This window comes from Cynocephalus volans, chromosome 8, assembly GCF_027409185.1.
Source record: "Cynocephalus volans isolate mCynVol1 chromosome 8, mCynVol1.pri, whole genome shotgun sequence".
Classification (NCBI taxonomy): domain Eukaryota; kingdom Metazoa; phylum Chordata; class Mammalia; order Dermoptera; family Cynocephalidae; genus Cynocephalus; species Cynocephalus volans.
The window spans coordinates 48,330,073-48,352,531 of NC_084467.1; the positions used below are offsets into that span (position 1 = coordinate 48,330,073).

General features: G+C 39.7%; 1 protein-coding gene across 2 annotated transcripts in view; it reads right to left on the minus strand.

Moving 5' to 3' along the window:
* The window catches only part of DAB1 (DAB adaptor protein 1), a 253,974-nt gene that overhangs the window by 110,547 nt on the left and 120,968 nt on the right, over positions 1–22,459 (minus strand). For both annotated transcript variants that reach the window (XM_063106628.1, XM_063106627.1), the window contains exons 2-3: positions 14,483–14,622; positions 6,070–6,168 (exon numbers count right to left, since the gene is read on the minus strand). In XM_063106628.1, coding sequence (XP_062962698.1) covers positions 6,070–6,168; positions 14,483–14,622 — 239 coding nt within the window. The remainder of the gene's footprint in view (positions 1–6,069; positions 6,169–14,482; positions 14,623–22,459) is intronic.

The following is a 22,459-nucleotide window of genomic DNA, read 5'->3' on the forward strand; positions in this document are numbered from 1 at the left end:
TCTCCCCCGGTGAGCAGAGGAATGTTCACTTATTTGCAAGAGGCCCTGACTATGCCCTGTAGGTGAAAATATGCCACCACCTGGAATTGGAAAGAACATGCACTTTGGAAACATACCATGCTGGGGTCAGTTTTCAGCTCCACAATTTGCTAAATATTTGATCTCATGGAAGTCACTTAACCTTTCGAGTCTCAGTTTCCTCATCTGTCTAATGGGAGTAATACCTTCTTAGTTGACTACTTAGAGGATTGAATGAAATGAGAGCAAGTATGTAAAAGAGGCTAGCATAGAAAATATTATCTCCTAACCTATTTGAAGACCAAGATTGATAAGAGGATTCATTAAGAGAAAGGGACTACATTTACAAGTTCACTAAATCTGTTTGAAAATATTCATGGTCTCACTTTCCAGGGTATTATGAACATCCTTTTTCCTCTGTCATGAATTACAGACTCAGTCCTATAAATTATCTCACGGAGGCAGCTTTCTGACAGTGCCAATTTTTAAAAATATGTTGATTTTGAGCTATAAATTGATTTTTTTATTGTGATAAATTAAAATCCAATATCATCCAACAAGACACTAGATATACAGAAATTTAATCTTTCCCCTTACAGGTTCAGCGTCTTTGATATTAAAATAGATCTGGGGCAGCTATGGGGCATGTTGGATCCCTGAACATTGAAGAAAATAAGCAAAGCACATGAGGATGGTCTAGAAAGAAAAGACTATAAGACTAAAGAGAAAAGAAAAGCAAAAATAAAGAAGTGGAGGGAGAGTAGAGGACACTTCTTACTTCCTGTTTTTCTGAGCATTGGAGAGTGACTAATATCTGTCCAGAATGATGTGAAAGTCTAGGCTTTTGCAAATAATTTGCTGAGAAGTCTCTGGGGTCACTTCTCTCTGGGTTCTAGGTTTCTTCATTTGTAAATGAGTGGGTTAGTTCATGCCTAAGGGGCTTTCCATTCCTGACATACTATGACTGGATAATTCTGAATCATGTACATTATTCTTTCTCTACTTACTGCCTGTAGGTAAAACTAGCACTTTTGGCATGTAGCATCTTGGGCTCCAATATCTAGCAAAGACAATTAGCATTTCTTTATAAGTTGACCTAGTCATTATTTTCTTGTCCCCTCCTCCTCTCGTTCATTTGATTCCTCCCTGAAAGCCTCCTCTTCTTTCTTTGATGACCAATTAGCAACTCTGTCACATGCCAGGGCCTCCTTGCTAGGCCCTACGGACACAGCAATGATGAGACAGGTACCTCATGGAGCTCGTAGTCTGATGGGGGCATGAGTACTCATTATGATACAGATGATCATGTGCTAGGATAAAGGTGAGCACAGATGCTGTAGGGGCATTATGAAAGGATTTCTTAATTCTGCTTAGAGGACACAGAAAGACTGCACAGGACATGGGACTATATAGGTAATAATGTAATCTTACTTAACAACTAGAGTTTTTATTATCCCAGGCACTATTTTTAGGAGATTAAATTCATCTTGCAACAACTCTAAGACATTGGTACTTTCACTATTCCCATCTTACAGATGAGTAAACTGAGGCACAAAGACATTAAGAAAACTGCTTAAAACACCATATGATCCAGCAATCCCACTACTTGGTGTATATACAAAGGAAATGAAATCAGTATGGTGAAGAGATATCTGAGGACCTAATAACATATTGATGTGAAAACCATTTCTACTCCTGAGCTGCTGCTGCTCCTACTATTACTAATAACAATAAGTTTACGAATGACATTTTCTCCATTCTCACTGATCCCTTTGCTATATTAGCAATATCTAGGCATCTGAAAATATGAACAGTTTTCAATAGTAATAAAACAAAATTTGCCCATATAAGGATTGGGATCAAGAGTTCTTTGAAATTCAAGACAGGGTGTAAATTGCTGCAAAGGGTCTCTTTAATTGGGATCAAAACATTTTTGACAGCTTTTGGATTTTAAAACTCTAGCTATTGTCACATTCTGCAAATGTTTCTTTTCTTGGTTTAAAAAAAAAAAAAGTCCAGTCAAACTTGAGCAAAAATACCTTAGACAAGATAAACAACTAAGATTTGTCATTTCAAATGACAAAGACCCAGTTTTCCTTTTCTCTGATATGTAGGGCAAAATACTTCACTGAGACTCCCTTCCTGCACAATTCAGCCAGTCCCCTGCTGGGTGATGACAAAGGTTTAGTAAACTGTTCCTGCTCATGATCTCCAATGGAAGTTTTTCATATAAAAAACCATCAATACGCAGGACTTTAAGGAAGAAGCATAACCTTAACATTAGTCTCAGAAATCAACTTAGATGTGACTTCATTGACTCCTTTCAACAATATCCCATCTTATGGTCGTTGCTTGAATACCCCCAGCAATGGTGAACTCACTGGCACAGAAGGCAGCCCATTTAACTGATGAACAGCTGACTGATAGAAAAGTCTTCTTACTGACAAACTGAAAGGGCTCCTGGAAGCTTCTCTCAGCTAGTCCCGTTTCCATTCCATGAGGTCACATAGAACCAGTCACTCCTCCTTCCACTAAACAACCTCTTGAAGATATGGAGACTATTAATATGGGATGCCTTGGCCCTCTCATCTCTGATTCAGATTTAAACATGTTCAATCCTTTCAACCATTTTCCAGGACTTGTGTTGAATCATATTAACAAGCTAAGGCTGCAGAAGCCGGATGCCACAGAGGCCTAACGTTAATCAAACAGAGCTGGAGTAGACTAAGCAAGACAGAAGACATTTAAGTCTGCCTCCTTCCTGATTCCTCACCAGGGATCTGACATTTTCTCCACAAAGCCAAAAAAGGCTCTGGGCTGAAATAATGATTTTGTGTTGTTTTCTTTGTGTCCAGCTAAAGAATTAAAAACAGTGTTACAAGGCTTGGTGTTATCTTTCTTTGGGGCCACCTTTAAGTGAAGACATAGATAAAGATAAAGAATGCAAATTACCTTTCCTCATTAGTTAAAATCTCAGTGATTAGGACTTTTAATGAACTGGGAACAGCCTCTTTGATGGTGGGATACATGATGGAACAGTAAAGCCAGAAACTTGGCCTCTAAACAAGATAAAACACCAGATATCCTATGGCCTTGCTCCTGTCTCTTTGATGGACGTGGGTAGAACTGGGAAGAAACTAGAGATGATATCATAATATTGGGGCATGTAAATCACTGTTAAGTATATCTCCCAGTTAGTCTTGATCCACATTACTCCGTTCCCACAAAGGATACTAAAGCACCAATAATCTTCTCCAAGCTTGTACAAGCCCTAAGTTCTTAACCTCTTATGTGTTATCCAGGATCTTACAAGGCCACATCTATGTCGAGAAGTCTTGGCTCAGCAGAGTTTCCAGTCCCCCGACTGCCCTGGTCCTCCTCATTAGGATATACTCTGATTTTCCTATATACTTTTCAAAATATGGGCTTCAAAATTGAGCACAGTTCTCCAAACTGCAGTCTTTCCAGGAAAGAAAAACTTCCCTGATTTCTAAAATCTACTTTTATGAAGGCAGGAGAGGCTTCCATCAGGTTCTTAATTCTGCTGAATTCAAGCCTTTTTCCTACCAATGCTCATGCTTTCATTCTAAACTCCCTTCTACCAAGGCATCCCAGGTAGGCCCACCTTTCTCTGTAATATAGAGGTAAATTGCATTGATTTGTGATTCAGGTCAACTTGAGGTTAAATCCTTATTCTGCCTCCCACATGGTTGTATCGTAAATATTTTTAACTTTTCTGTGTATTATAACGTTTTGACATCTTAAAAAACCTGACTGCTTCTCCCAGGGTTAGCCAATTCTTAGACACAGTAAAGGGCATGTCCTTGATATGCAAACTAACCAATCTAGAGCTACACGTCCTCTGTCTGGCCCATACACCCCAGGAGGCAAAATTCCTCTGCCTTAATCATCCCAGGGATAGGTGCCAGTCCATAGGATTCACACTTAGCTTAGAGCCCACAGAAATTATTGCTAAACTTCTCACCCTGCCCTGCCTTGCCTTTCCTGTGGAAATCCCAATATAGGTCATGGCCTGAAGGCTCCCTCTGCTCTTGTCTTCTGCCTACCGACCACCTTGGTGTCTTTCTCATGCTGTCCTGTGTGGTGCTATAGCTCCTGTCTCTAGGACCTCTGAGTATAATAAACTCTTGTTTTTTCCTGAGCGTCTCCTGCGTCCTCTCTGATGGCTATACCTGACTGACCATCTCATAAAACAATACAAAACATTGGTGAGATTAGGAAAGCCATTTCTCCTGAGTGATAACAGGTATCATGGTTAGCAAAAGAACTCATGAGCCAGACTGCCTGGGTTCTAATCCTGCCTGCCACCACTTACTGTCAGCAAGTTACATAAACTTCCACTATAAAAATGGGGATATAATACCATCTACCTTATAAGGTACTTAAACGACCTGGTACTCATAATGTGCTTGCAGTAATGCTTGGCATATAATATACACTTGATGAAGTAGTTATTGTTATATTATAATACTACATATTAATGGAATAACGTATGTAAAATGACTAACATGCACCTAGTATACAGGAGGTACTTAGCAGATGGGAGTTATTACTAGCTAGTATATTTTTAATTATGGTAGTACACACATACATATATAAAAACAGAAAATTTACCATTTTAACTATTTCTAAGTGGCATTTAGTACACTCACATTTTTGTGTAGCCATCATCATCATCTATTCATCTCCAGAACTTTTTCATCTTCCCATACTGATACTCTGTGCCCATTGAATGCCAATTCCCCACTCTTCCTTCTCCCAGACCCTGGCAACCACCATTCTACTTTCTGTCTCTATAACTGTTGCTGTTCTAGGTACCTCATTGAAGTGGAATCATTCAATATTTGTCTTTTTGTGTCAGACTTACTTCACTCAGCATATCTTCAAGATTCATCCATGTCGTGGCATGTGTCAGAATTTTCTTCCATCTTAAGGCTCCACAGCATTCCACTGTGTGTGTATACTACGTTCTGTCTACTCACTCATCCATCAGTGAACACTTGGGCTGCTTCCACCTTTTGGCTATTGTGAGTATTGCTGTTATAATCACAGGTGGACAAATACCTATTACTACTTATTTGGGAGTAATTTTTCTATAACTCTTTTCCTTCAGGAAAGCCCATTTTAACTTTTAAATTATCATCCTACCACCTTATGTTATCTCAAGTCTAGTCAGAACAAGGAAAAGAAAATAACAATGTGAAATGACCAAGGTCAAGTAACTTGACTGGATGAGTATAATTTACAAAGTGCTTAATGAATTATCTTTGTGAAGTTCCAAGAAGGTGCTATCTGTTGGAGGTGTTTTATAGCTGTAAAACCCTGAATGAATAAAAGGAAAAACACATCGACTTGACTCTTGCTCTCTTGACAAAATGGATCACATAGCATTTTTCTGTTTTTCCCTGGCCATCAATGAACAGGACCGACAGTGTCACGAGAGCTCTGGTGATGAATCTGGGAGTTAATTGCAGCGTTGAGGTTGATGAAAACACAAACCACTTCTTTGGTGGGTTCAACAAACATACCAGCCCTTACATTTCCTGGTTGTGCAGTGATAGATTTTTTTTTATTTTTAAGATTGAGAACTCTATTTATTCTTTTTGATTACAGCAATTGCAAGGTGCTACAGGTTAAACTCCAAAGAGTCTGGATGCTTTGACTAAGTTAAAAGACCTACATGTGTCTCCCTCTAGGACACATGTCATTAAAGTTGCCAACACACAAAGAAATTTAACTTAAACTGTCACATTACCCACTGCTCTTCAAAGCTCATCAATCTCCCATTAGATTACCAGGATAGTGTGACACTTTTATCACAATTACACTCTGAAGAAACACGGTGCAGTCGCACTGTGGCCAAGTCAGCAAAGAAACTTGCTTTGATGGACGGTCACAGCTGATCAAGATTGTCAGTTGCTTTCTGTGTTTTTATGCTTGTTTTATATTCTTGCTCAGAGAGTAGAGGCTTTTAAGGGCACATCTGTCAATGGGTTCAATTTCACAATGCCATGTGATCCTTTCACTTACCCCTGTCTTCTCATCAAAGATTTTGATTCCTCCAAAGGAGATGGTTAAAAAGATTTTCTGTTTGTGTTCTCCTTTGGAACGAGCACCAGCAACAACACCCTGTTGAAAGGAAGGACATGGTTTTTACTTAAGCATTTTCATTTGAAAATTCCCTCTGCTCCTAGAGGCACATCAGATACCATCAGCTGATGTCACCAATCACATATACTCCCTTCCTTTCACCCCCAACCCCCATGTTTCCCTATATGATGTGCTTGCTTCTTCTTGATGTTTCTAACATTGCATAAATAGATATCTGAACACTCATTCACTTGGCTAACCAAGATTTATAGAATGCCTACTTTGTGCCTAGATACTTAGAATCGAAGATCCCAAGACAGACAAAATATGGTCCTCATATTAATACCTTTGCTGGGTTTTGCATTAGATATGTTTAATCTTTTAAATAAAGGTGAGTCACTGAATATATTCCTAAATGTGATTTTATTTTTATACTTTGCAAAAAAGTTTTAATATGGTTCCATTTTAGAGATTAGCAAGAAAATTTTAAAAAATTAAAACTCATGCTAGACTGCAGGTCTCAATTTTGTTTGGAAAAACATAATCATCACAATTATACGCCTATTGCTTGCAATTTTTATCCAAAAACGTTTTGTATTTTCCATTACCCTTTTCCCTGCCATTCCTGTGCTTTCAAGGAGAGTACCTACCAAATGCATTCCACTTATCAAGACATATGTTTTCCCACTTTCCCAAGCTTTTTATAAACTGAAGACATGTATATGAGTCAATGAGAAGTAAACTTCACAAAAGGTAGGGATGTTACTCTGCTCACTGTTCTATTCTTATGGTTAGGACTATCCCTGCAGGGCAGGAAGTGTTCAAATAATTATTAAGTGAATGTGCACTATCCAGAATCCTCCCAAAGTTGATATGATTCAAGGTAAGAGTGAAGACACTTACTTTTTAAATTAGACTCTGTGATGGCCAGTTACAGGTAATCATGAGCTTCACACTAGGTACCACTCAGAGGGTAAAGATATTTCAAGGGAACTCCACTCATGTCTCTGCTTGAGGTGTCTGGAGGCTTCCACCCCTCATCACTGCTAGCCACAACAGGTGGGGAAGGTTAAACCCAACTCTCAGTAGTTATGGCTCTGAACTTTTAGTAGTAGAAAATTCTAAAAGACTTTGTATTTCTAGGAGATAAAAGCATCTTGTGCTGTTCTCAGAACAGTATGTTCTCAGCACCAGTTTTGGGGAATGACTGGTGTTAGAGAGATTATGTATGATCAGAGGCACAAGGAAGTCATGTTCACTTGAGGGCTGTTTGATTATTTTCACTTTAGAAGTGGGAAATACTCTGTGGAATCAGAATATCTGAGAGAATGAAACATTTATGTAAAGTACCAACACAATGCCTGGTACACTGCGGAGATGTGATAAAAGTCAATTTCTTCTAGTATATGAATGAATGTCCATTAAAGTTTGCAGTACAGTTCCTGTTTGGACACCTACTAGTAGAAAATCCACTCCCTCATAAGTCCTCCATTCATTCTCAACCACATCTTTCTTATACACTCACAGTTATACAGAATGTTAGAGCCACAGAAAACCTTAAAACTAATTCTTCCAAGTTTCCCAACTGATGGATGAAAAAAAATGATGCTCTGAAAGGCAGCGACAGTCCTGAGAACTGGTGAAAAAGCTGAGACCACAACTCAGTGCTGCAAACTCTCAGTGCTGGGAGCAACTATTGTTTTTTACATTGTATCTTCCTTATAAGGGGCCCAAATCTCTCTCCCGGATGTCCTACCCAGTGTTCCTCTTTCAGCCCCTTGGGCTGCTACACAGTGACATAAGACCCCTCCTCCAATGACTGCCCTCAAAATGGTTAAAGAGTGACACACCCAAAGCCAAGTAAGTCCTCTGTCTCTTCAACAGCTCCCACCAATGTGTGGCTTGCCTTCCCATGAGTTCACTGTGAGATGATGTTAAGAAACATTGGAGAACCATCACAGTTTGCCTTTGGAATCCAGGGGTAATTGCTACCTTTGTTCGTTGCCACCCTCTCTGAACCCCTTAGCCAATTTAGTACAACTCCATTCCAGACTGCACCTCCAGCCTTTCCTTGCTTCACCTTCCTTGTGGCACCTACACTGTCTGACATGTCAGTCATTTGTTGTCTGCCTCTGCCCTCGGGAATGAAAGCTCACTTGTGCATAGAACTCTGTTTTCTTCATTCTTTGTGCCCAGAGCCAAGAACGGAGCCTGGCATACAGCAGGCATCAAAGAGAAGTTAAATGACCTTTCTCTTGGGTAAGTAACTGAGTGGACAAGCCAGAGGGTGAAGCTAGGAACACAACTTTGAAATCTGTGTTCGTGATTGGATCTGAAGTAAAACAGCGTATGCTGCCACCCCTCTGCACCCAGCCTTCAGCCTCGGATGTCCAGGATGCACAAAAGACAGAAGAGTAAGCAGCTTCCTGCTATGGTCTGAATGTGTCCCCCAAATTCATATGTTGAAACTTAACTGCCAATGTGACAGTACTAAGAGGTGAGACCTTTAGGAGGGCATTAAGCCATGAGGATGGAGCCCATATGTATGGAACAAGGCCCTTATTTGAGGGCTTGTGGGAGGGGCTTGAGGGAGCCCCTTTGGGGCTTCCATTGTTCCACCATGTGAGGACACAGGAGTCATCCCCTCAGGAGGAAAGCAGCAACAAGGCACTATCTTGGAAGCAGAGAGATGGGGTGCTTGCCAGATATTGAACCTGTGAGCACCTCGATCTTGGACTTCCCAGCATCCAGAACTGTGAGAAAATAAACTTTTGTTCTTCATAAATTACTCATTCTCAGCTATTTTGTTACAGCAATATGAATGGACTAAGACACATCTCATAAGGGAAAGGACTGGAAGGACTGTGTCAAAGCAGAGGGAAATCCTTCCTCTGTGCTTTATTGCTTCCTTAGTGAGGACATCACAGGACAGGGTAGGGAGACAGTTGCACCTTTGGTCAGGAAGAGCAGCACGGATGTTTCCATCTCCAAGACAGCCCCGATAGTCCCTAGATTACAGAGTTCCTGTAATATCAAATAGCAATAATTCTGGGCACATAGTGCTGACTGCTAAGACCCCTTTTGCTTACTAGTTCCAAGTAGCTATCAAAGAACCCCCGAGAGAATATGGCTGAATATAAAAAAAGATGGAAAGAGCCAACGTGAATGTTCCAGGAGCATTCCTGTTTGGAGCTGCTGGTGGTAGTTTTACATGACAAATGAAAGAGAGGAGGACTATCAATGCGATGCTATCTTTGGGGAAATAAAAGTCCAATCTGATCAAGCATGTTCTCCTGTGAGACAAGATTCTGAGTCAAGTTCTGAAAAATTGCGATAAGTCCAGGCAGGTCTGCCACCAGACAACATGCCTCAGGGGCTCACCTCCTAACAAGATCATTCACTGCTACCATGCAGAAATGACAGATGCTCAGGAGACAGCTCTGTTTCAGGAGTTGGAAGATGTGGATATAGGTGATGTTCAGGGCTCTGTGTCTAATATTAGCCACCTGACCCATAAGTTACCACTGGAAGTCTGGAAACTAGGGAGTCAAACATTTTCTTAGGTGCCTAGTATATGTTAGAAGTTCTCTTACATGTCATATAATTTAGTCCCTACCACAATCCCGGGAAGTAAAAATAATATCTGCCTCATTTTAGAGAAGAGAAAACATAAGGTCACAGGATCAGGTGGCCTCCCAAGCCCTATCGAGCCAGCAAGTCACAGAACTGGAACTCAAACAGGGATCCTTCTGATTCCAAAGGCAGGGTTCTCTTCTCTAGGAGCCTTGTTTGGGAAACAGATTTTTTTTAAAAAAGGATTGCACAATGATGAATGCCACGGTACAAGTATGTCAAAAAGTTTCTGAAAATAGGTTGAATCACCAGCTTTCAAACTCGGAGGTGGAGAGAAATTGCAAAATGAGAATAATCACATTTCTTACCTCACAAGTGTTGGGACATTTAAACGAATGACTCACATACCACATAGTGTGCAGGGAGTGCTTGGTAAGTACTAGTCATTATGACTAGTATGACTAGTACTGATATTGATATTACTAAGCAATGCCATGTGCTAGGCACCATAATTAGACAATGGTTGACACAGCATCCCTAAGGGAGTCACAGGTAGGCAGCGTCCTTATGGAGGAACACACAGAGGAGAGGTCAGGCTGCCCTGTCCAGCTCAGGAGTTGCTACAAGAATCAGATGGGTGATGAACAGGAGAGGACTTTGAGAAGACTCACACAGTGTGGTGCACATGCACAATGTTGTGACTGATCTCCACCGAGCATGTACAGCCCATGTATAAACACAACAGGCTTCGGGGCATGAATGCTGAAAATCTTGGAATGCTATTCCAGGAAGCCCCATGTAATAAACCTGGTCTCCATTCTTAGTTCTGCTAGTTCTAATCAGCTGCATGATCTTAAGGGGAAAATTTCATCCTAAGTTCCACTTTTCCCAGTTAGAAAAGGAAATATAAATATCTTTTTCTGTCTTGCTTTGTGCCCAGAGACTGAACCACGTGGACTCCATTCCCAGGTCACCTGAACTTCCTTCCTCCTGGTTTCCAGTTGGGTTACACCAGTGTATGACACAGACAGGAGATCAGAAGGTGGCAAGAAAGACAAGTCAGGGCATTTCTCCCCACTCCCTTCTTATCCTTTATCTACATCTCTGCTAGTAGCTATATGTTTGCTTGGTGAGGGATGGGGACTTCCTTATAAATCCTGTTCTTCCTGGGTTCTAGTAAAATATATTTCTTCCTACACATGGTAACAGCTTCTCAGTGTTGCTAGACTCTGGGTGCCTCACCACCTCTTGTTTGCTACCTAAACCTTGCCTACTCTTTGCAAGTAGCTCCTTCATTCAAGTGTCCTCATCTGACCTATCCAGGGTAGATTTTGTTCTTTTAGGATCCTGACTGACTGACTTAGGGTTCCATACTTAGCTCTCTAGGCACTGTCTTTGCTCTCAAAGCTTCACCTGCCATCATATTGTTCAAGGTCTTGGAAAGTTGACTATTTTAGAAGTCATGATGTGTAGCTATTGGGTAGTAGCTTACTGGTAGGAGCTTAAAATCTAGTTGGGAGCCAAAATAAATTAGCCCTTATTTTATTTTACTTTACTTTTTTTTGGCAGCTGGCCAGTACAGGGATCAAACCATGGATGTTGGTATTTTCAGTACGACACTCTAGCTAACTGAGCTAATCAGCCAGCCCCAATTTTTTTTTTTCCAAAATAAATTCAATGCAAATACAAAACAGAATATAGTTAAGTGCTAAACTATATCTTGTCAAACACTGGGCCTCTGGAGATCTGGGTTTGAATTCCGGGCTTAACACAGATTAAATAAAGGTTGTGGGGAAATTCTCAGTTTTCTTGTTCACAAAACAGGGAGGCTAATATATATCTCATAATATCAAAAGAGATAATATACGTGAAAGTGCTTTGTTGACTCTAAATTAAAATATAATGATGATGATGATGATGCTTTTGCCAGTAGACAGGCAATGGGCCACTCACACTCACAATACAAATCCATCCTCAAATCTCTACAATCCAAGAGAAAACTCTCTAAAACAGGAAAATGCACCAGCTTCCAAGAGTCGAGCAAAGGAAGACAGAATTTTTAATTTCTCATATGGCCTAACATGAGCAAGTGGGCTTTTCTGCAAGGCTAACGGGCATTTGTACTTCTCTGTCTCTTACTTTCCTGGTCAGGTGGCCAAATGAAGAATTGATCATTTATGTTTCTGTGTCTCCTAAAGAACAACACTAAGAACAACCACTGGGAGCAGAAATGCCAACATTCTTCTCAGAATGAGAAGTTGCAAATAATGAAACACAATTGTCTGGGAACCAAGAATCCCTCAACAAGTCCAGCACATCTGACAGAAGTGTGTTATGATAGGACAAACTCTCAGGGCTTTGGGGACCTCCTGGTTATGAGGGGTGACAGATGGAGCACCTCACTGCAGGTAACACTCACGTACACATGCACACACAGGTTGGCAGTCATTGCTAGGCCTTGTCCAACTAGGTTGGCCCAATGTTAATCCTAAGGGAGAACTTTCAGGGAGCAGAGGCCAACTCCTGCCTCATATCCAATTAGACCTTAGTGCTTCTGTGAAGGCAAAAGTCCAGTGAGGTGCCCTGTTGCAGGTGCCTGGTGACTGGCTATCTCCCAGATGCTGTGGGGAGGAAGATGAACGAACTCCCTTCTCCTCCCCAGCGGACTTGTGGCTCTGGGTGAGATCCAGGTCTTTCCAGATAAAAGGGTTAAGTAATAACATTTTCTTGATCTCTTTTCATTAAGATTTGTCAGAAGTAAGTCTCCCTTTGCCTATCTTCATACTCAGTAAAGAGGATCTTCAGCAAGAACCAAGATCCTGGCCTTTATCCCTATCCTCGACTAGGATCCCCTTGCGATGGCAGGTTTGGCTCTATCTAATCGGGGAGTTTGAAAAAGAAGCCAAACACATAAAGCTTGGTCTCTTCTAGGCTCTGTCTGTGCAATCTGCCGGCTGATAGACAGATTTTGCTCTGGTCTGATCTCATGCACGAGTCATAGCCCTATTCTGGGGCAGGGGAAGGACTGAGGGAAACAGGGAGGGCTGCAGCTATCCAACATAGTGGAATAGGCTGTCTCATTTAACGATGCACATGTGTCCATGAATCTAAGCCACATCCTCCAGTCACAAAGCTGGAATTTAGAATTATTCCTGTCCAACTCTTTCATCTACTTATCATTCAGATTTGAACTTGGGAGAAGAGGGTTTATTATTGGACTGCCCTAAAATCTTATAACATTGTTTGACTGTAAAAGAAAAAAAATGATGCATTAACCTCTTCCAAGGTGATAATCTGTGAAATCATGATTTTTATGTCTTTTATGCCTTTTTCTAGTACACCTTACACTACATACATAACTATTAAAATAAAGTTTGTTTATGTAACAGCTTAAAAATGAAAAAGAAGGTAATGGATATATAATGTAGAAAATTAAGAGCCATACTACAGGGAGACTTAGCATCTGATATACACATTAAACTGCTAAGAAAATCTGCATAGCATAAACAAAAATAATAGCTGTGATTTATCAAGCATCTATGAAAGAAAAGGTGACGCAGAGGATGTCTTACAGATTTTATCTCATTTGATATTTTTAGGCACTTGACCCGGCTTGGTTTTTTTTTTGTTTGGTTTTTTCTTTCTTTTCTTTCTTTTTTTCTTATACTTAAAAATATTTCCCTGACCAAGCTGTGTTCTCCTGAACTGTCTGAAGATATTTACAAAGTGCTCATATATATTATTAGATTAAAAAAAAAAAACCCAGGATATAAAACTGTACAAATTGTAATGCCAATTTTTTTACAGATATGTGGATAATTCATATATTACATATGTAAAAACACAAAAAGAGATTGTAAATTATACACAAAAATATTGACACTGATTTTCTTTGTGGGATTGTGGATTATTTTAATTGTGTTCCTTATACTTTTCTGTAATTTAAAAATATTTTATAATGAACATATGTGAACTCTATAATCAGAAAAATTATTATATTACATTTGTTTTAAATGCATCAGACATTTGTAGACATCCTTACAAATCATTTTTTTTCTCCAATATTTTATATTACTTTTTTAAAAAAAGCATGATATATGGAAATCAGAATCTGGGAACAAAAAGTATTCTTTTTTGTATATTTTTTAGGGCCACTTAATAAAATAATTTGCTTATTTTGTACATTCAAAAATTTTCCACTTTCTTTCTTAAATTTTTCAGTGGAAAGCTTTCTTTACAGTATTTAAAGTCAGAAGCCTCTTTGTGATATCTCCAAATCCCAATATCTAGTTACATATTACTTTTAAATTGCTGTTTTTTGTTTATTACAAAGTGTTTGTGGTGCCTTAAAAGAAATTACAAGAATGAATAAAATCAGCTTTTAACTTAACATCTTTTACCATATGGCAAAATATATAAAGTTTATTAAAAAAAACACAAAGTGGTGAAAACTCATACAGTGTGAGGGACTAAACAGTTTGATAATTCTGTACTTTTATTTTTGCAGTAATTATACAATGAAGATAAAATGGAATAGAATGTGATACACTAAAAATTATAAAACAAAATTCTAGCAAAATACCTCCACACAGTAGGTGCTCAATAAAAATTTGGCGAATGACTGAAATCTCTTCCCAATGAATAAATATGGTGATTTATCAGTGAACCAAGTAAAGTTACCAATAAATGAAAAAAGTTATTTACCATAATGATGGTAATCATTTCTCTCCCTCATTCATATTAAAATCAAGATATATAAAATAAAATGTTTGCACAGCACCTTGAGTTTCATCATGGAATCTTGACATAACTTGTCTCCCCGAGCTGCGGAAACTTCATCAATCCCGATCAGTTTGGCTTTGTACCGGACCCCTTCACCTTTAAATCTCTTTATCAAAGTGGCTTCACTGCGATCCTGACCTAAAAACACAGAAAAGCAAATTCACATATGTAGTTGTTCAGGCCCCACTGGTTTCAAGTATCCACAACTCCAAGATTCACTCTCTGGTTTCACCTACATTCCAGGAAAGTTACATCACTAGACAAAGGAGAAAAGAACGGCAGTATTCCTAGATACAAATTCTGACTCTATCCACTCAAATGCTGAGGCAAATTATTTCCATTCTCTGAGCCTCATTCTTCCAGGGGGGGAAAAGAAAAAGTTAAAGATAACTGCCCAAATGGAGCATTAAGATAAATCAGATAATGCGTTTAAAACATCTAATTCAGTGTTTGATACACAGTAGGTATTCAACAAATGATAATCACCCACCAACAGTTCATGTCCAAAATTCTTGTTAGAATAGTATTAGCGCTGAGTTTCTGCCATTTCCAGCATTAGTAATACTTTGGCTAGGGTCCAAGATGCTCTTTAAACCCAATTCCGAGAGCTGTTTCATAGTGAAACTCCAGAGTAATTGCTCCAAGTAATGACCTGGTGGCAATTATCAAAAAATGGTTTTATGATATCTCTTCTGGTAACTCATGTGTCCAGGGAAACAGGCTTCCATGCTGCTTGGTACTGTGGGTTCACACCTTGCAACAGGCTCTCTCAATAATTATTAACATAATATTTTCCTAAGACGCATCAACCAGAAGTTCAAATATATCCACATAAAGTAAGCACAGTAAAGTAACTGTGAACTGAGCGAGTGTTTCATGTGAGATGTTTTATACACTTTATTCCTACTTTTCACAACAACCAAACCATCTCCATTTTCCAGATGATGAAGATGAAGGTCACGGGATTCAAGTAGCATGTCCAAGTTCACACAGTCAGAAACAGAATGAGTATGTAGGAATTCAAACCCTTCTCTAACCTCACCGCACTTTGCCTAGTCATGTGGGCATTGCAGACACGGTTCTAAAAACCCAGAACACCCTAGCTCTCTGGTATATATCTCCCAGAATATCGTAACTTCAACTCCTGATTCTGCCTCTATCGTGCCTTCTCTCGTGGGCAGAAACTTAGAACTGGGGACATCAGAGATAAGTCATCCCGTTTTCCTCTGTCTATATGATGTGCAAACTGAAGACTTTCTACGATGTGGGGTGAGAATTATCTGATGACTTGCTTAAAACAGAAAAAAAAAAGGTAATCGCTAACCACTGTAGTGCTTTTCTATAAACAAAACATGACTTTCATTTCATTCATTTATTCAGTCATCCCTTACCGAGCATCTTGTCTGTGCCAGATACTATTACTCACTAGCAATAGATAAATGAGACAAAGTCTATGTCCCTAGAAGCTCAAGTTATTGGTGACTGCAAATAAAAATGTATAGCGCATTATGTTAGGTGTGTAAGAAGGTTCAAGTTTAGACTCAGACATCCTCCTTTCAAATCATGGTTTACTCCCTTGTAAGTCAGCTAAACTGTCTGAGCCTGTTTTTTATCTTTGAATGAGGCTAAAATATCCATCTGACAGAGTTAGTATGAATAGTAACTTCAGTGAGGTAGTATGTGTGAAGCATGTATTCACATGGCAAGTTTTCTGTAAATGGTAGCTGTCACCACTATTATCAGTCCAGGAAAAGAAGCATGTGAAAGATACAGTGCTCTGGGGGAAAGAGGCACAGGGAGGAATGTCTGCAGAGCCAGGCCTGGACTTATGTTCCACAACTCCCAGTTGTCATTTTTTCCCACTGCATCCCTGCTGACTCCTAGTATATCAAGGCCTTTGAATATATTCCATAACGTAAATATAACACATGGATGATTGATTAGTCAGAAACTATAACCAACATAAAAATTAAACCTCAGTGTTCTGTGAGGGCAGATGTCAGAGACAAGAGCTAAAAACAAAGAGAACATTGGCCATAATACACCTTATATCAACCCCTTGCTGAACAACCTTTCCCTGCCTGATTATGCAATGTTTTGTCGGGGCAACCTACGGCTGGGTCCATGATTTCCTGAGAAGGTTATCTGACTCTCACGAATACCATCTCTGCCTCTTCAACACATGACACTATTCCAGTCAATAATAACATCCCTTTCACCACCGGGACACCCTTCAAACTTTAATAACAACACCAGGTAGCATTTACTACAAAGCACATTATAGGCACTGACTTGTTTAGCCCTGGACATAATCCTAGAGGTACGTACTATTATTCAGGTTTTATAGACAAGGATCTAAATTGAAGGTATGAGAGGCCAAATTCACTTGTCCAAATTCACTGAGTGGGACCTGAACCCATATGTTTCTGGTGCCAAAGCCCATGCTTGTGGTTTGCTTGTGTTCTTGTAGTTTTGCAGGTGTTTTCATGCCTGCTCTGTTAACCACTATGATTAATTACTTCTCATCTACCCAACTTCCCGATAAAGCCCCATCTGAACCTTGCACCAAAACTCATTTGGTCCAGATCTGATGATACTCAATACATTGGCAGCCTTAAAACTTTGTTGGGGGATTGAGAGGCAGCTTGAAAATGGAACAGCTTCCAGCTGCCAGTCATGTCCAAAAAAATGCCCATGAGTCAGGTACAAACTCAGCCTTAGAAAACATTTGTCAGGGCACACAACTCTTCCATGGAGGAAGATTCACAAAAGGAGGCAGAGCCAAATCAGGTGAACAAGGGCAGAGATTAATAAGAAAATATTAGACCATTTAGAGGAAAGTAGGAAGACCAATTTAGATTAGGACCTAGGGCCAAGCTAATTTGTATAAAGGGCACTTATGCAGTAGATAATCCAGTTTCTCATTAAATGCTCCACCATTAAAAGGGTAATTTTTCATGAGCACATCTTGAGCAAGGTCTCAGTTATATTAGTTAAGAAATAAATAACATATTTGAGCCATAAGGCTGTAATTCCATCAGAGGCATGTAGAATTTGAGGGTGTTAGGGACAGGGTCAATCTTCATGCATCCCAGCCTATTCTGAGAAAAGCACCACTGACCCTATGCTGCTGGATGGAGAAGAGAAAGCCATGTGTTTAAAGAAAACCATCAATATGGTCACTATCTACTATCAAGTGTTTACTATACCAGTTACTATGTCAAGAGTTTCACATGCAATTTCTCATTTAATCTTCACACCTGTTCTTTGGGTTAGGCTCCGTAATGAGTGCTATTTTACAGAGGACACCACCAATGCCCAAAGTTAAAAGCAGAGCCTGAATTTTTTAATAACAGCTTTACTGAGATATAACCCACATACCATAAAATTCACTCTTTAAAGGACACAATTCAGTGGTTTTAATACATTCACAGAGTTGCACAACTATCACTACTATCTAACTTCAGAACATTTTCATCACTCAAGAAAGAAGCCCCAAACCCATTAGCTGTGATTCTCCATCCCCCCCGTTCTCTCCAGTGCTGAGCAACCACTAGTCTCTTTCTGTCTCTAAAAATTTGCCTATTCTAGACATTTTATATAAATGGAATCTTATAATACATGGTCTTTAGCGTCTGTTGTCTTTTACTTAACTTGTTTCAGGTTTCATCCATGTTACAGCATGTATTAGTAATTCATGTCTTCATTTTATTTTTGCTGACTATTATTCCATTGTATGGTTGTATCACATCAGCTGATGAATATTTCCATTTTTTCTATTTTTCAGCTATTATGAATAATGCTGCCATGAACATTTGAGTGCAATTTTTATGCGGACATATGTTTTCAATTATCTTAGTATTATATCTAGGAGAGGAATTGCTGGGTCACATGGTAACTATGTTTAACTTTTTGAGGATCTGTCAAACTGTCTTTTCAAAGTGGCTGCACCATTTTACAATCCTACTAGCAAAGTATAAGGGGTCTAGTTTCTCTACCAGATGTTCTTACCAACATCAGCTATTGCCTGTCTTTAACTTTAGTCGTACTAGTGGGCGTTAAGTAATATCTCGGTGCAGTTTTGATTTGTATTTCCCGAGGAAGCAATGATGTTGAGCAGCTTTTCATGTGCTTACTGTCCACCGCATATCTTCTTTGAAGAAATGTCTATTTATATTCCAGAGCTTCAATTTGAACACAGGTGTTACACAAAATTTCATGGTTTTAACTATTAGGCTATGGGGCCTCCTGTGACCTCCGTCCATACTCTGTTTATAACATTTAGCACCTTCTACTTTGTGTCACAGCTATCTGTCTTATGGAGCCTAGAGTAAACTGGCAGATAGATGTCTTACTCCTAAGACAAGTACTTCTCAAGTACACATGCCTAATCTTCTCATACCTTATCTCACTTAATCCTTCATGGTTACTGGAAATAGGCATTGTTATTATTCTATGGATGAAAAAACTAAAGCCAGAGAGGTAACTAAAGTTACTTCAAGCTGAGCTGGGAATAGAATCTCACCCCGTCCTACTCCAAGGCCTGAGTTCTTCCACTAGGAGACACTAGGGATTAATGGTCTGGAACACGCACTCTGGATTCAGAGGACCTGGGTTCAAGTCCCAGCTCTCACTCCAACTCCCCTAGTTATGTTATCGTGAGTAAGTTCCTTTACATGTCTGCTAGTGTCCTTATATGTTAAATGTACATAATAACAGTTGCTCCCACAGAGGGCCACTGAGAAGGTTAAAGAAATGATACACAGACAGCACGCAGGATAGTGACTGAGAAACAGTAAGAGCTCCATCAGTGCTGGCCATGGTTATTTGGGTGATCATGCTTTCAGTTTGTCTGGAACGGTTCCAGTTTACAGCTTTTGTCTTGACCCTATTGTTACTAGCACCTCCCATGACTCTCAAAAGTATCCCACTTTGCATAAGTTGTGTGGTTACCTAATTATGTTGTCATCTTTTGTATACTGTACTGCCTCACAGTATTCTTTGTGCTAGGCACTGGGCTAGCTTTTGGTGGAGCCCAAGTGAGCAAGAACTGTTACTTCTCTTGTCTGGAGGAAGTCACATTTCAAAAGGGGACACACACAAGTACATACATAGCTTAGCAAAATATGACCAGGGCTATGGATGTCATGTAGAGTTGAGTAGAGAAGAAATTATTTCTATTTGGTGGGGAGAGGATTAGGAAGAGCTTCAAAGCAGAGATGACCTCTGAGTAAGGTTTTGTGAGAAAGTGGGGGCTTAACAGGTAGAAAAGGCGGAAAAGCTTTTCAAAGGAACAAAAAGTATGATGATATTCATAGATCAGAGCAGATGGGTTACATTGCGGGTTTGTCAACCACAGCTGTGTTTTAGAGTCACCTGGGAGCTTTTAAAACACCACCCACAGATTTTGATTAGACTGCTCTGGGGTGAGCCGGAGCCAATTTATGTGCTTGCAAAGCACAGTGCTAGAGCGCATGACCCTAGTGATGTGGTCAGGGTCTGAAGGGGCCAAATCATGAAAGGCCTTGGAAGGCACACCAGAGCTTTTGGATTTTGTTCTTTATGCCATGGGAGCTATTAATACTAATGACCCAGTTTTCTTGTGAGGATTAGATTTAAAACAACATTGTAGCAACATTTAGGGAAGCATAAGACTCTCATTGATTGTGTGATTCATTCATTCACTTATTGGGTACTTCTTGAATGCCTACTGTAGGTTCTAAGGTGCTAGAGATACAGCAGTGACAAAGCAGATAAACATCCCTATACTTATGGAGCTTACATTCTAGTGGACAAGCCAATGGATTTGTGCTGTAATTAGAAAATTACAAAATTTTAGTGTAATGGAGAATCATCTGTAAAAACAATAACAGCAACAACAGATTCCTGAATCCCACCTACTGATATTCTACCCTAGTGGGAGGGACCCAGTAGATGGAGCTGCTTCAACTCCATCAAGAACAGCATCTTGCTTATGTAAAAAGTCCCTTGTAAAATGGTGTTTCTCAAACTGAAGTCCTCGGAATGAAGATTTTTAACGTTTTGATTTGGGTTTTTCAAATTGATCATCTTTTGACTGGGTTTTTCAAATGATAACTTTTTAAACATTTTACCAGTTATGGAGAAAAAAGTCTGTTAATAATAATGTGCCTCAAAGATATTTTCATAGACTTCAGCTCTGCTTTCTTAGAAGTGAAAATTTCTTTTTTAATGTTTAAAAGAGATCTCCATAAATTTGAAAAATACTATTTGGTGTCGTTCATGGCTGGTGGGTGTGTGTGTGCTTAGAAGATCAGGATTGTGAGTGCAGGAGGGTAGGGCATACCACTTCATTGACGCTCTCCTACTTAAGTCAGAGGAAAAGAGCCTACGCTGAGTGGTTTGAAGATTTCTGCTCTGATGCACCTGCTTCACTTGGTTCCATAAAAAAACAAGAGTAATTAACAGCAACTAACAGGGGATGCTTTGTCAGGGATCTTAATCCAAAATCCTCCAGGTAATTTGAAAATTGAATTTTCAACACACCACAGATTTGAATTGGAAAAGAAGAAGATTTGGGGATTATGCTGGATCATACAGTGGTCTGGAACCACGTCCCCTGAAAGAAAAGCAGTACCTAGCATGGAAGTAAGGAGGCCTGGAATCAGGTGTGGTCTTTGTTACTGTACTTTCACCAATGTGATTATACATAAGTCATTTACCTTTCTGGGGGGTTTAATTTCCCCATGTGCCCAATGAGTGTTCACAGAGAGAAGATGGTCTCTAAAGCATCTCGGAGTGCTAACTGTCCATGATGATACTTATAACTAATATTTAGAGAGTCTTACTATGAGCCTAACTGTGTGATGCACTTTGTATATTTCAGTTTATTGTTACTGACAATCTTATGCAGTTGTTGTCCACTTATTTTAGAGCTGGGAACAGAAATTCAGAGAATTCATGTTGTCTAAGTTGGTACATCTAGGTAAGTGCTAGAGCTAGGATTTAAACCTAGGTCTTCCTAAATCCATAGAACCCGGGTCTCCAGGTTTTTGTTTTGTTTTTTTGTTTCTTTGTTTTTTAAATTACATACCTCTACCAGTAAAATATTTTTGAGCATATAATCTAAAATAGATATACTTCTGTATAAATTACATACAAGAACTACTGACAATTCACATGTTAATATTATTAAAGCTTCCTTTTTCTTAAAACTTTTTAGTTTAAAACTCAACATAAATAGCTATCTTATATTTTTTCCATGTCCCAACAGATTATCTTGCATACCTTGGGGGCATCTCACTGTGTTTCCTTGCAAATCTCTCTGACTGAGGAATAACAACTTGAAAAATCCTCAGGGAGTCACTGCAAACCTACAATCATACTAAGACATTTGGGTTTCCAAGAATCACCCATTTTGAATTTCACAGTGGATCATTGGGCACCCCAGAGGCTGCTGTCTTTAATGTAGAGAGGGGGTAGGGTGGGGTGCACGTACACCACTCAAAAGCATCGGGGGCATCGAGGAGTTGCAGTAGGTGTGCCTCCACTGGCAACCTCTTATCCACACTCCACACTGCCTGCCTCTAAAGGGATCCACCCCAAATGCCATCTCGTCACCTACCTCCTGACCTTCTGCCCAGCCTGCTATAGGCCGTCTTCCCTCCCACCCTCCCACCTCATATCTGCCCCCTCAACCCCAACACCTTAAACTCCAGCCCCATGGGCCAGGCTTCTCCATGTCCTTTGCCCTGGCTATTTCCTCTTCTCTAACTTCCCTTGTTTTTTTGACAAATATTTCAAGGATACCCTCTGTGATGAGGACTTTAAAAGCACTTTCCCCTCCTTATCCTGCACTCTTCACCAACTAAAACGGGCCTCCTTCACATTTCCTACAAGGCCCCCCAAACTCAGGTCCCTGTTAGCTCACCAACCCTATTTTGGACCACTCCCCCTTTACTTTATTTTTCATATGCTTGCCGCAGTGGCCTCATGC